This window comes from Lissotriton vulgaris, chromosome 5 (assembly GCF_964263255.1).
Source record: "Lissotriton vulgaris chromosome 5, aLisVul1.2, whole genome shotgun sequence".
NCBI classification, from domain to species: domain Eukaryota; kingdom Metazoa; phylum Chordata; class Amphibia; order Caudata; family Salamandridae; genus Lissotriton; species Lissotriton vulgaris.
In genome coordinates, this window is record NC_141693.1 from 66,821,263 (window position 1) to 66,834,464 (window position 13,202).

The following is a 13,202-nucleotide window of genomic DNA, read 5'->3' on the forward strand; positions in this document are numbered from 1 at the left end:
ACCGGCCGGTTTTCTAATATCTCAATGTCACTATTGGAGGGTAAAATCCCGTTGAGAGTGTGCCCTGCTTTGTGGGTATCCTGCTTGAAATTCTGTTCCAAGGCTAAGTTGGCCAGTGCATCCTTCAATGTAGTCGCGCCTATGTCTGAACTTTTCTCTAGATGCAAGTTGAAGTCACCCAGAATGGTAAAGTCTGAGCACTTCACACTGGATTCTAGAAATGGGCTAAACAGTTGTATGAGAGGTGTTTCGGCCCTAGGTGGTCTATATATCAAAAGGCCTTTAAACGTATAATTGCTCGTGATGTTAATCTGAAAGGATAAGGTCTCGCAATCTGGGTACTGCCCTAGTCTGAGCCCTTAGCCCTCAGTTCGTTCATGGATATAATGGCCAGGCCTCCCCCTGTTTCCTTTTTCTGTCCGCCCTGATGATAGAGAAACCCTCTGGAATAGCTAATGCTACATTTACATCTGAGGCGTCATCAGCCCAGGTCTCGGTAATAAAGATGAGGTCAAGGTTTTCGGTTTCTTTTATTTCAGCCATTTCCGTATTGTGCTTGATTAATGACCAAGAGTTGATTAGCCCAGACTTAGTGATATTGTTATTTTGCCTGGTAAGGTGTGTCTGAGGTGTATTCAGCCTTCCAATAGGTGAAAATTCAAAAGAACGCTTGCAGATCGGACATTGTTTAGCTTCCATCAGCATCGCCATTGTAGGACAACAGGGCCTAGGCCTGAGTGTAAGCAGCTCGTGGCTAGAGTAGCTTATCCTCTCTAGGCCTGTCTCCATTTGTGTAAGGGTCGTGGCCCTAGGCCCAGTCCAGGCGCTGACCGGCGCAGACGGGCTTGCCTTTGGCACGCCTTCGGTGCGCCGGCACCACGCGTCCGCCCTGGCATTGGGTTTAAGTAAGTATGGGGCGGCGAGCGACTAGAGTGCTGAGCGCCGAAAATGCGACCAGCCTGGAAGTGTGTTCTGCTCTAGCCCCCTCGGCATCCTCCGTTCAACCGGCACTTGCCGTGACGGGGCAGAGCTTCCACCAAGGAGCGGGTGCAACTGTGCAAATGAGCAGTGAGTAAAACAATACTTCCTTAATTAAAATTGGTTAAAATGATCACCGTAGTTAGGATCAGCTTAGACCTGGCCGAGCCGCATAGTCTCTTTCATCTGACTCGCAGTAAGGGGCGGCGAGCGACTAGAGCGCTGAGCGCCGGAAATGCCACCAGCCCGGCACTTGCCGTGACGGACCAGGGTGCCTGGGGCAGAGCTTCCACCAAGGAGCGGGTGCAATTGTGCAAATGAGCAGTGAGTAAACGGGCTTGAAAACCCGGAAAAGCCAGCCCCTCTTGCTTCAGTCTCCTCTGGAGCCTCTTTCATGAGATCCTGGCTCCCCTGGATGCCCATATAGAGCTGCCGACCCTCCCTGGCTTCAGTCTCCTCCGGGGCTTCATTCATGAGATGCCGGTTCCCCTGGATGCTCAAATAAAGCTGCTTACCCTCCTTTGCAACTTTTGCAAAAGCTTTTTGGGGAAGGGAAGTGGTTTAGTGTTAAAGAAGAAGGTCACCTTAGGAAGAACCAGCAGCTTAATGATGTTCACCCTCCCACAGATAATGAGGGGCAGATTTTCCCATCATCTTGTAAGGAGAGCATCTATATCATGGTGTTACTTGAAAATGAAATATCTTTGAAAAACAAGAGACAAGAGGCTTTTGACAAAACGGGGACAGTTTGTTTAATAAAACATAGCGGCCAGGAGAACAGTCACAGCCACAGGGTCGAGGACTGTCTCAAATTACATCGATCTGTAGCATTCCTGTATACAGTTTATTATAGGCAAAACTATGTTTCTTGTGATACTTGTATGGTGAGGACTGTAAGTTGCGGCCTCTAGAGTCCTAAATTAATTTAAATGCATAATCCAGGTGGGCCTCGACCTTGCATGGACACAATGCGGCCAGAGGTTAACGTATCCAGATGTCTGGCATGGGGAGCGCGTGATCACTGCGTGTGCTGTATTCTGATTGGCTCTGTAATTCTAACTCACGTGGCATCCGCTTTTATGGTGCTTTGGGAGCGCGCGCACCCTCTCCAGCCATTCTTACTTTATTGGGGCCAATCTCCCTTGACCCTTGTAGTGTTTCTGCACCTACCTGTGGGATTGATCTAAGGTTTCCTGGACATGCACTTGTCTGCCGGCTACGTGCCACCCTACTTGTGACCTGCCAATCAATAACCTCAGACCTAGGTCCCAGTGCTTGCCTGACTATGTATTTGCGAATCGAGATTGATGTGGAGTTCCCAACGGGTGAATTTGTTAATAAGAATCTTAGTTACGTTTACAACTGATATTTCCTACAAACTCTGAGTTACCATGATCCTCTGATATCTCATCTGTTTTCTAGTTTGAAGCCTTACCTTTTATTTAGGTCATTTCCTAATCTCTGTCTTCCCCTTACAGATTAGATACCCTGAAAGACCCCCAAAATCTCTGGCATGCATCTCAAGCTTAGGAACAGAGAGCTCTCGGTATGATGTATACAGGACTATGTCCTCAGCATACAGTGCTATTTTGGTTGGTAACCCTGCAGCTTCAAAGGGAAGAATGGTCTTATCCTGCTGAATCATCTGGGAAAAGAGCTCAATATGTTGACAAAACAGAATTGATGATAAAGGACACCGATGTCTAGTTCTCCCGGATTTCTGAAACAAAGCTGTAAATTTGCCATTAACCAAAATCTTGGCTGCCGGCACCTTACATAACATTTGTACAACTCCAATAACACTCCTGCTGAAACCATAATTCTGCAATACCTCCCAAAAATAGACCCAAATACAGCTATCAAAAGCTTTAGCAGCATCAATTCTTGTCATTGTCAACAGGAGATTAAATGCCTCAGCTGTATCATTCGCACAGATAAATCAATGGGTTATTTCATACAGCTGTCTGTCTGTACAAACCCCTGTGATCAAAATGGATAAACGTTTGCGAGACATCTGCCAAACTCTTAGCCAATATTCCTGTGATCATTTTGTAATCATAGTTCAATCTCAATATAGGTCTGTAGGAATCCCCTAACCTAGCATCATTACCCTGCTTAAAGATCATAACCTCAGTTGCCTGATATTAGGGAAGGGAGAATTGAACAACCCTACAGATAGATCTCATTAAAATAAGATACCCAAAAAGGGACCAAAAAGTTGAACAATGTATTATAGAATTCAGATGGGATCCCTCCTAACCTGTTCCCTTATCTCTCCCTCTGTGACCCTTCCCCTAGGCCTAAAATATGCTGTTCTGTAAAACATTGGAATTTTTGTTTTGCAACCAGTTTTCATTACTCAGGGGTCTGGGTTCAAATCTTCCTTATATATCTCACCGAGGCTACCTAACATCTTGGTTGTAGAGGAATGGTGACACGGTTTACACTGGCAGGGATTGGGTGTGACAGTGTTGTGTTGTGGGCGCTGGCAGGCATTCACATGGACCCCACTTAAGAAGGTATTTATTAGCATGTACTCGAGACTCCACCAGGAGCAGATGTAACCTGTCTCTGCCCCCCTCTCACTGAGCTAATCGCCGCTCCTAGAAGACCCACTTGTGGCACTCCATTGCATCATATGAAGCACACTTGTCTCACTGAGCTATCTGCCTTAGAACACCCCCATTCTGTCATGAGATATTGAAGGTACTTTTGGATATCGTTAGAGCTGTGACTGTTGTGTATGAACAGTAACTCACACTGAGCACTAGTCCGCAGGTGCTGCTCTTAATACTAAATCTTATTTCAAATACAGGTCTTATGTGATGTTCATCCTTTGTTCCTGTAGCTGTCATTTCTCCTTAATACAAAGATTATGTGTGTGTTATTACAGGTGTGATAATGTGAAGATTCAGTGCCTAGAGGTGGCGAAGAGATATAAAGGTAAATATCCTTGTGATGAGGAGCTTTGTATATTACTGTTCATGAATATGATGAGGTGTGGTATGGGATAGTGTGGTGTGCTGTGGTATGGTATGGTATGGTACGTATGGTATGGAATGTTATGGTGGTATGGTATGGGATAGAAAGGGAAGGGATGGGATGCGATTGCATGGTGTGGTATGGAATTCTATGTTATGGGGGTATGGTATGGAACGTATGGTATGGAATGTTATGGTGGTATGGTATGGGATAGAAAGGGAAGGGATGGGATGCGATTGCATGGTGTGGTATGGAATTCTATGTTATGGGGGTATGGTATGGAACGTTATGATGGGATGGTGTGGTGTGCTATCGGGTGGGATCATGGTATAATATGGGATAGAATGGTATGGTATGGTATTAAATGGAAATGGGCACTCGAGTCAGAGTACAGTTACTTGATTTGTTTCCGTAAACTTTGTCTTTTCCAAATTTTTCTAGAAGTTTACATCTCTCCATTCTGTATATGCGCTGCTGCATTTCCTGGGTTTAAATCATTCTTCCCACTTGGACATTCATGCTCAGTTTATCAGAAATTCAGATGCAGTAATTTCACACCTCGCATTAATGATACTGCTAGGATTGACAACTGTGAGCAACTCAGTTACTGCAGTATTGTGTGATTTTCACTATTGGATGGAAAATTACCTAAGAATTCAATATTTACCGCATAACACATTCTACGTTCCAGAGTTCTAGCATCTACACTGACCCAGCGCATGCACCTACACTGACCTAGCACATGCACCTACATTGGCCTAGCGCATGCACCTACACTGGCCTAGCACATGCACTTACTCACACCTATTGCATGTACCTACACTGATCTTTCTCATGTACCTGCACTGCTCTGTCGCATGTACCTACACTGATCTATCGCATATATCTACACTGACCTATTGCATGCATTACAGTGACCTAGCGCATGCATCCACATTGGCCTAGTGGTTGCACCTACACTGACCTATTGTCGCACATAGTTTATAAGATCTTCCCTCACAGTCTACACTCGTACCTTACACCCACAGCTAGGCCCGTCGCATCACACACGTCTGCGCTCATGCCATGCAGACACACACGCCACACCAGACAACAGTAGAGTACTACTGCACTGATGTCTGCAGATAATGCTTAAATTCCATTTGTCATTTTCTTGCTACAATTTCTGTAATTTCTGCCAAAGCAAAATGTATCCCTGTTAATAGCTGGTGCAGTGGAACAGCATGTAGTAATACTGCATGTGGCTATGCTGCATGTGGTAATGATGCATGTGGTAATGCTGCACGTAGTTATGCTCCATGTGGCTATACTGAATTAGGTAATATTGCATGTGGTAATACTGTATGTGGTAATACTGCACATGGTTATGCTGCATGTGGTAATACTGTATGTGGTGATGCTGCATTAGGTTATGCTGCATGTGGTTATGCTGCACATGGTTGGACTGCACATGGTTGGACTGCACGTGGTTGGACTGCACGTGGTTGTACTGCACGTGGTTGTACTGCACGTGGTTGTACTGCACGTGGTTGTACTGCACGTTGTACTGCACGTGGTTGTACTGCACGTGGTTGTACTGCACGTGGTTGTACTGCACGTGGTTGTACTGCACGTGGTTGTACTGCACGTGGTTGTACTGCACGTGGTTGTACTGCACGTGGTTGTACTGCACGTGGTTATACTGCGCATGGTTATACTGCACGTGGTAATACTGCATTGGGTAATGTGTAGTTCCTATAATAATTATACAGGATCTGCGCTTTTAGACAACATAAACTGTCGGATTGGTGCCAGACTGATTCTGAACACCCCCACCGGGTATGTTGGCTTTTTGTACCAACTAGCTCTCAGTGCCACTAGAATCTCCTCTTACCAAGGAGAGAATAGTTCTTGGCAACCATCGAACAGGACAACCCTGATCCCTTAGGACCGTGGAAACAATATACTACTTTTCGCTCAGTCACTCGTGCTTATTTAGTCTGTCTCAGAGATATACACAGAATAAACAGGCTGTACATTTTCAATTATTTTTTATTGAACAGTTGTTATTCTGGTGTAAAATAGATGAACTGCAACAACCGTTAGACAGTCTAAGATATAAATGATTAGCAGTGCTAAAAAGGTAAAGGGATGGTATAGCTCTACCATTTTACAATGATCATGAATACATAAGAGTATATAAAACACATGATAAAAAGATGCGTACTCCTACGATGCTTCCCTAACTAGCTGTACCTCAATGTACCTAGCATGTGTATAGGTGTTAAGCCAAGAATCCTTCTAGGATTTAGTCAACCCCATTACCTGAAGTTGGAGACTATGGAACCCCGAGCTGGCCACCCCGCAGGGGATGTTAGACCACTGCGAGCTGGAGTGTCTGCATGCAGGAACCTCAGCGTCTCTGGTCAGTGTGTCGGCCGGGAAGTCTAGGTCTCCTCTGATCTATCTTAGCAGTATATATACCCATAGGTCTCCCCACAGGTCCTACCTCGCTGTATTACTGTATCAGCCTAAGGATGACGTCCGGCATGAACTTTATACATAGATATTTTACAGGAGATGGTCGTCCTGCTGTGCTTCCAAGAATCCTCATTCATAATGAATGAGATCTTGGACAAGGGAAAACGTGTGTTCTGAACGCAGTGTCGTATCTAGGTAAAAGGTCCATCCCTGTAAACCGTGACAAGTGTAATGTAGGGAAAAATATAGGTGAAGTGTAATGAAGTTACCGAGACCTATATTATGGTACCTATATGGAATATAACAGTAATACTGAATGTGTTAATACTGCATTAGGTAATACTGTATGTGGTAATGCTGCATGTGGCTATACTTCACGTGGCTATACTGCATGTGGCTATACTGCATGTGGCCATACTGCATGTGGCCATACTGCATGTGGCCATACTGCATGTGGCCATACTGCATGTGGCCATACTGCATGTGGCTATACTGCACGTGGCTATACTGCACGTGGCTATACTGCACGTGGCTATACTGCAAGTGGCTATACTGCATGTGGCTATACTGCATGTGGCTATACTGCATGTGGCTATACTGCATGTGGCTATACTGCATGTGGCTATACTGCATGTGGCTATACTGCATGTGGCTATACTTCACGTGGCTATACTTCACGTGGCTATACTTCACGTGGCTATACTTCACGTGGCTATACTTCACGTGGCTATACTTCACGTGGCTATACTTCACGTGGCTATACTGCATGTGGCTATACTGCATGTGGCTATACTGCATGTGGCTATACTGCATGTGGCTATACTGCATGTGGCTATACTGCATGTGGCTATACTGCATGTGGTAATACTGTGTCACTTGAAATACCAGTTGGGCAGAAACTCCAATTTTTTGTCAAATTGATGATGACACAAAACTGTAAATAGGAATCTTTGGCTGTGGCTTCTGACAGGGTGGTGGAGTTCAGTAAGATGTTCTGGCTCAGCCCCTGTTGTGTTTCTACAGGATACCTGGGTCTCAAATAAGTCTGTAAATAATCAGACACCCTCATTTTAATCGTGTTTGTTCCCACTGTAACTTTCTAACCCACAAATGATGTTCTGTGCTTCATATCCCTAAATACTGGGATTTTAGAATACATTCATTGCGAAAAGTGAAAACCCTCCCACACAACATTGTAGTTTTGACTTCACTAGAGCTGAGCTCAGGCCTGGGACCGGCCCCTGTTTGAAGGTAATCAGATTAAAATGATCAGACATTCCTAAGACTAGACAGGGGCCCTGCAAACATGTCCCTGAGATTGGACCTCCAAAGAGATGGACCTCGGCTTTCTGGCCTTCATGTTACAACCAAATGTCTTTCTTCCACACCACTCCTAATCAGAACCTTGACTGCGACCCCCACATCCTGGATTAGGTCTAGTAGGAATCGGGGAGCGTTGTCTGTAGACAGCTAAAGCTGAAGGCAGTGTCTGCAGAGTCTGTGGGAATTTAAAACACATGGGGTCCAACAGCAAGATCTGCAGAGTGGTGTCTGCATGAGTTTACCTGCTGCGGTCTTACGCCTGTATTAACAGCTGTATCGACACTCACTAATTCTACTAATGCCAACAAATTAAAGCATTCCTAAAGGATGGTATCTACCTCGGTCACTGAACTGGTACAGTTTACCTTCTAGTAGCTCTGTCATCCTGTACCATCTGATACTCTGTTCTCACTAGTACAGTATACATTGTAGTAGTTAATTTACTATGTACCATCTAATGTAGTGTTCTGACTAGTACAGTATACCTTAGGGTAGCTCTACCACTCTGTACAATCTAATATAGTGTACTAACGGGTACAGTATAACTTCGAGTAGCTCTGTCACTCGGTTCCATCTAATATAGTGTACTGACTAGTACAATATACCTTAAACTACCTCTGTCACTCCGTACCATCTAATACGCTGAAACGACTAGTACAATAGGATAGGATGCAATTTATTAAGCGCACTTATACCCTAAGGTGTCAAGATGCTAAACAGACAAACAGGACCCAAAGAGCCAGGTTTTCAGATGTTTTTTGAAAACCAGGTAAGAGTCCAATGTTTGAAATGAAGGATGGCAGGGAGTTCCAGTGCTTGGCTGCTGCTACTGAGAAAGAGCGGCCAGCCCATCTAGTCTCGCGGAATCCAGGAGTCACACGTTTTATCTGCAAGGAAGATCTCAGGAGCTTCCAGGAGAGTGCCAAATGAAGAGGGTTTTCAGGTGAGAGCCTTCATGTCTCTCTGTTACAATGCGCCATCTAATATAGTGTGCTGACTATTACTGTATACTTTCTAGTAACTCTGTAATACTGTACATCTAATTCAGTCTACTGACTCCTACAGTATGACTTTCAGTATCTCTGTCACTCTGTACCATCTAAGGCAGTGCACTGACAGGTACAGTATTCCTTGGAGTAGCTCTGTCACTCTGTACGATCTCATAGAGTGCACTGACTAGTGCAGTATATGTTCTAGTAGCTCTGTTACATCTAATATAGTGTACTGACTAGTACAGTATAACTTGGAGTAGCGCTTGTCACTCTGTACGATCTCATATAGTGCACTGACTAGTGCAGTATGTGTTCTAGTAGCTCTGTTACTCGGTTACATATAATATAATGTACTGACTAGTACAGTATACCGTCTAGTAGTTCTCTCACGCCATAACATCTAATGCAGTGTACTTACTAGTACAGTGTACCTTCTAAAAGCTTTGTCATTTTGTACCCTTTAAAACAGTGTACACCTTAGAGTAGCTCTCATTTACTCGGTACTATCTCCTACAGTGTTCTGACTAGTACAGTATATGTTCTAGTAGCTCTGTTGCTCGGTTCCATCTAATACAGTGTACAAACTAGTACAGTGTTCCTTCTAGATGCTCTGTCACTCTGTACAGTTTAATGCAGTGTACTCACTAGTTATGTATATCTTCTACTAGCTATCTTACTCTGTACCATCCATTGCAGTGTACCGACTAGTACATTATAGCTTTTAGTAGTTATGTCACTCATTTACAACTAATACAGTGTACTAACTAGTACAGTAACAATAAAGCAAATGGGTAGTATTGGTTACAGATTATCGCACCACATCAGAAAGAAAGAGAAATTAAAGTGGGAAAAAGTATATTGGGAGAAAGTCAGAATAATGATGAGGTGCTGTAATTTACAAGATATATCGCAATCCATTTCGACTTTAACATAATCCTTCCAGATTTGCGCCCCTATTACTAGTGACACAATCTTGCTATCACATGCTCCCAGTTTGTAACTATTTTGCTTATCAGACTTTTTGGATATTGAAATTTATTTATATCTTTATAGGTTAGTACCATCTACTGCAGTTACTCACTAGTACAGTAAACCTTGTAGTAGCTCTGTTACACTGTACCATCCAATGGAGTGTACTTATCATTACTGTATATCTTTTAGTAGCTCTATCACTCTCTACCATATAATGCAGTGTAATGATTAGCACAGTCTAGTAATTGAGCCCTAAACTGGAACAAGTTTACCTTGGTTTATTTGTAACAACATGGTCGTGGAGCCAGTAACCAGAGACTCCACCAGGCTCAGCAGCCCAAGACCAACAGCTAATATAAACATTCTGCTGAAGTAAGCAACAACAGAGTTCTGAATATGACATACAAAATATTCTACACATAACTACATTGCTACGCACCTTCCCTTCTTCCCAAAAGAAAAAAAACAACAACAACAAATTAAAAAACCACAATAATAAAATAAACATTTACCTAAATTGAGCAGGTTTTGTACAAGATATGGCAGTCCTTCTAATAGAGACAGGAGTGAACAAATGTTGTCACATGAACCTGAAACATTAGAATTAGGAATAACGATTGACAAATCATCAAAATCACGAGAAGAATTCGAACTGAAACCATGCACCACTTTGCACACTTTGGACAAATTCCACCAATGCCCGCCTTCAACTTGAACAGCATTTTCATAGATTTTAATGACACAAAGAGGTTTGTAAAATTTGCTTTCCCTTTTCTTAGCATATAAGGGAGACTTAATTCTTACAAAATCAACAACATTAAGAAAAGACAACTGTGGGACTTCGGACCGGGGTTGCGACAGTATTGCGGGGTTCTCAAAAAGATTCGCACACACTGGGGTACTGGGTAGTGCAGGTTTTATTGCTTTATACAGGCGTCGTTTACGAATAGGCACTCTGTAAAAGGGTAGGGGTGAGTCCGCCTCCTCCGTTCTGGCCCGACCTCCTATTCCTCGCCAGTCCCAAGGTCTTCTGGGCGTTGTAGGCCTTTTCCCTGCCGTCCTGCTGGCCTTTGGGCTCCGGTATCCCAGAAAGGAAAGAAAGAAAACAAAGTACGCTTCAGTACTAGTGCTGAGCCAAACGTTCCACGGGTAAGGGAGTGAGGGGAATCACACGTGCAAGACCCAAATCTGACTGTGGGACGTGAACCCTTGAGAAAACCCCAAGGGTGTGTAGGGGGGGTTTTACTTTATGCGGGTTTCCCTCGGCTACCCGTTTCCCACGCTCTGGTGTCGGACCGTACCTGGGTGAGCCACACTTCCGTGTTAGTGTGGCTGGGCGATGCGCGTCCCGCAGAGCCCCCTGGCTTCTCGCGGTACTCCACCTCAGGTCTGTAGACTGGTCCCGCCGCCGGCTTCCTCCTTGGAATCGTCCCGTAACTCAGACTCGTCTCCGACTCCGTCCGGCTCCACCTTCCTGCTTTCTCTCCGCTCTCCTTGTCCTCCGACCTCTGATCTTGATCTTCCTCCGACCTCCGCTCTTGATCTTCCTCCGACCTCCGCTCTCGATCTTCCTCCTCCTCCGTCCACTCGACTCCGCTCTCTCTCCACTCGCTCCACCAACCTCCAACTCCGCCTCCGGGTGTCTCGCACACCTGGCTGGACTCCGGAATGGGTTTTACGTCGTCGGGACGGGCGTGGCGCCAATCCGTCTCCGCCCCCTTAAAGGTGTAGTCCTGTAGGCTCACGGCTGCAGGGTGTCTCCGGACGATGTCAGGTGTATTCCAGGCCTCGGTGTTCTGTGAAGAGAAAGTAGACACATTACTAGGCAGACCAGGGGGGCCCTCGTCGGGGTCCCCCGCGTCACACATCCCCCCCCTAGGATTCTCCCGATCGGGGAGAGGGTAACGAGACAGGAAGTCCGCATGGACGTTCTCGGCCCCCTTCTGGTGCCGGACCTGAAACCGAAAGGGCTGCAAGGCCAGGAACCAGCGCATGACGCGAGGGTTGTTCGAAATGTTCCGAGCCATCCATATGAGAGGGGCATGGTCCGTGTACAACAGGAAAGAGCGCCCTTCAAGGTAGTAGCGTAGCTTGTCCACCGCCCACCTGATGGCCAGGCACTCCTTTTCAATAGTCGGGTACCTAACCTCCCTCGGAAACAGCTTCCGACTGATGTAGAGAATGGGGCGGAGACCGCCCTCCCCAGAGTCCTGGGACAACACCGCCCCGATACCAAAGTCAGAGGCATCCGTATGCAATACAAAAGGCTTGTTAAAGTTGGGCGAAGTAAGAACCGGCCTGGTGGTGATGGCTTTTTTTAGGGTCTGGAAGGCAGTCCACATGGCCGGCGACGGGTTGTGGAAGTCCAGGCGGGCCTTGGTTTTCCTGAGGGTATTGGTCAGGGGCGCCGCGACCTCAGAAAAGGAGGGAATAAAACGCCGGTAATACCCAACCAAACCCAAAAAGGCACGCATGTCCTTAAGAGACTTCGGAAACGGGGTTTCCGCGATAGCCCGAACCTTTTCTACCTGAGGTTCAATGAGTCCGTGACCTAGAAGGTACCCCAAATATTTCACTTTATGGTACCCGATCCTGGACTTCCTGGAATTGACATGTAGACCTGCCGATTCGAGCAAACTGAACACGGTATCCAGATGTTGCAAGTGTGTCTCCCAAGAGGGACTGAAGATGATGATGTCATCAAGATAAGCGGAGCAATATTGATGATGCCCCCTTAGAACCGTGTTCATGAGTCTCTGGAACGTGGCGGGCGCCCCATGTAGACCGAAGGGCAAAACCGTAAACTCGAACAGCCCCTCCGAGGTGGAAAAGGCCGTCTTTTTCCTGTCCTCTTCGCGCAGGGGCACCTGCCAGTACCCCTTCGTCAGGTCCAGAGTACTGATATATTTTGCCTCCCCGAGTTTCTCGATGAGCTCATCGATCCGGGGTATGGGGTAGGAATCACAAGCCGACACTTCGTTTAATGCCCGGAAGTCCATGCAAAAACGGCTGCTGCCGTCTGGTTTGGGCACCATGACTATGGGCGACGACCACTCACTCCGGGAAGGCCGTATCACCCCTAACCTGAGCATTTCTGCCACCTCTTTTGCTATGGCCTCCCGCTTAGCCTCAGGGATTCTATACGGTCGTTGCTTGACCACGGTACCAGGCGGCGTCTCAATTCGGTGCTCAGCCAAAGAGGTTTTTCCCGGAAGGTCCGAGAAGATGGATGCGTGTTTCCTCAGTACCGGACGGAGGCCCTTCTGCTCAGCCTCAAACAATTCCTCGCTGACAACCAAGTCCTCCATCGTGGAGCTGAGGGGCTTGGCGGGATTCAGGACCAGATGGGCCGCCCTGGGTGGGGTTCCCAGCCATTTTTTTAGGAGATTTATGTGAAAAATCTGAGTCTTTCTGCTGGTGAGACGGAGACGATATGTCGTTTTACCGATCGTCTCAATGACCTCATAGGGGCCCTGCCACTCGTTACTAAACTTT

At 46.0% G+C, this 13,202-nt stretch overlaps 1 protein-coding gene across 2 annotated transcripts in view; it reads left to right on the forward strand.

Moving 5' to 3' along the window:
• Window positions 1–13,202, forward strand: part of LOC147710190 (E3 ubiquitin-protein ligase TRIM39-like) — a 140,854-nt gene that overhangs the window by 87,511 nt on the left and 40,141 nt on the right. For both annotated transcript variants that reach the window (XM_086920875.1, XM_086920876.1), the window contains one exon: window positions 3,872–3,921. In XM_086920875.1, coding sequence (XP_086777001.1) covers window positions 3,872–3,921 — 50 coding nt within the window. The remainder of the gene's footprint in view (window positions 1–3,871; window positions 3,922–13,202) is intronic.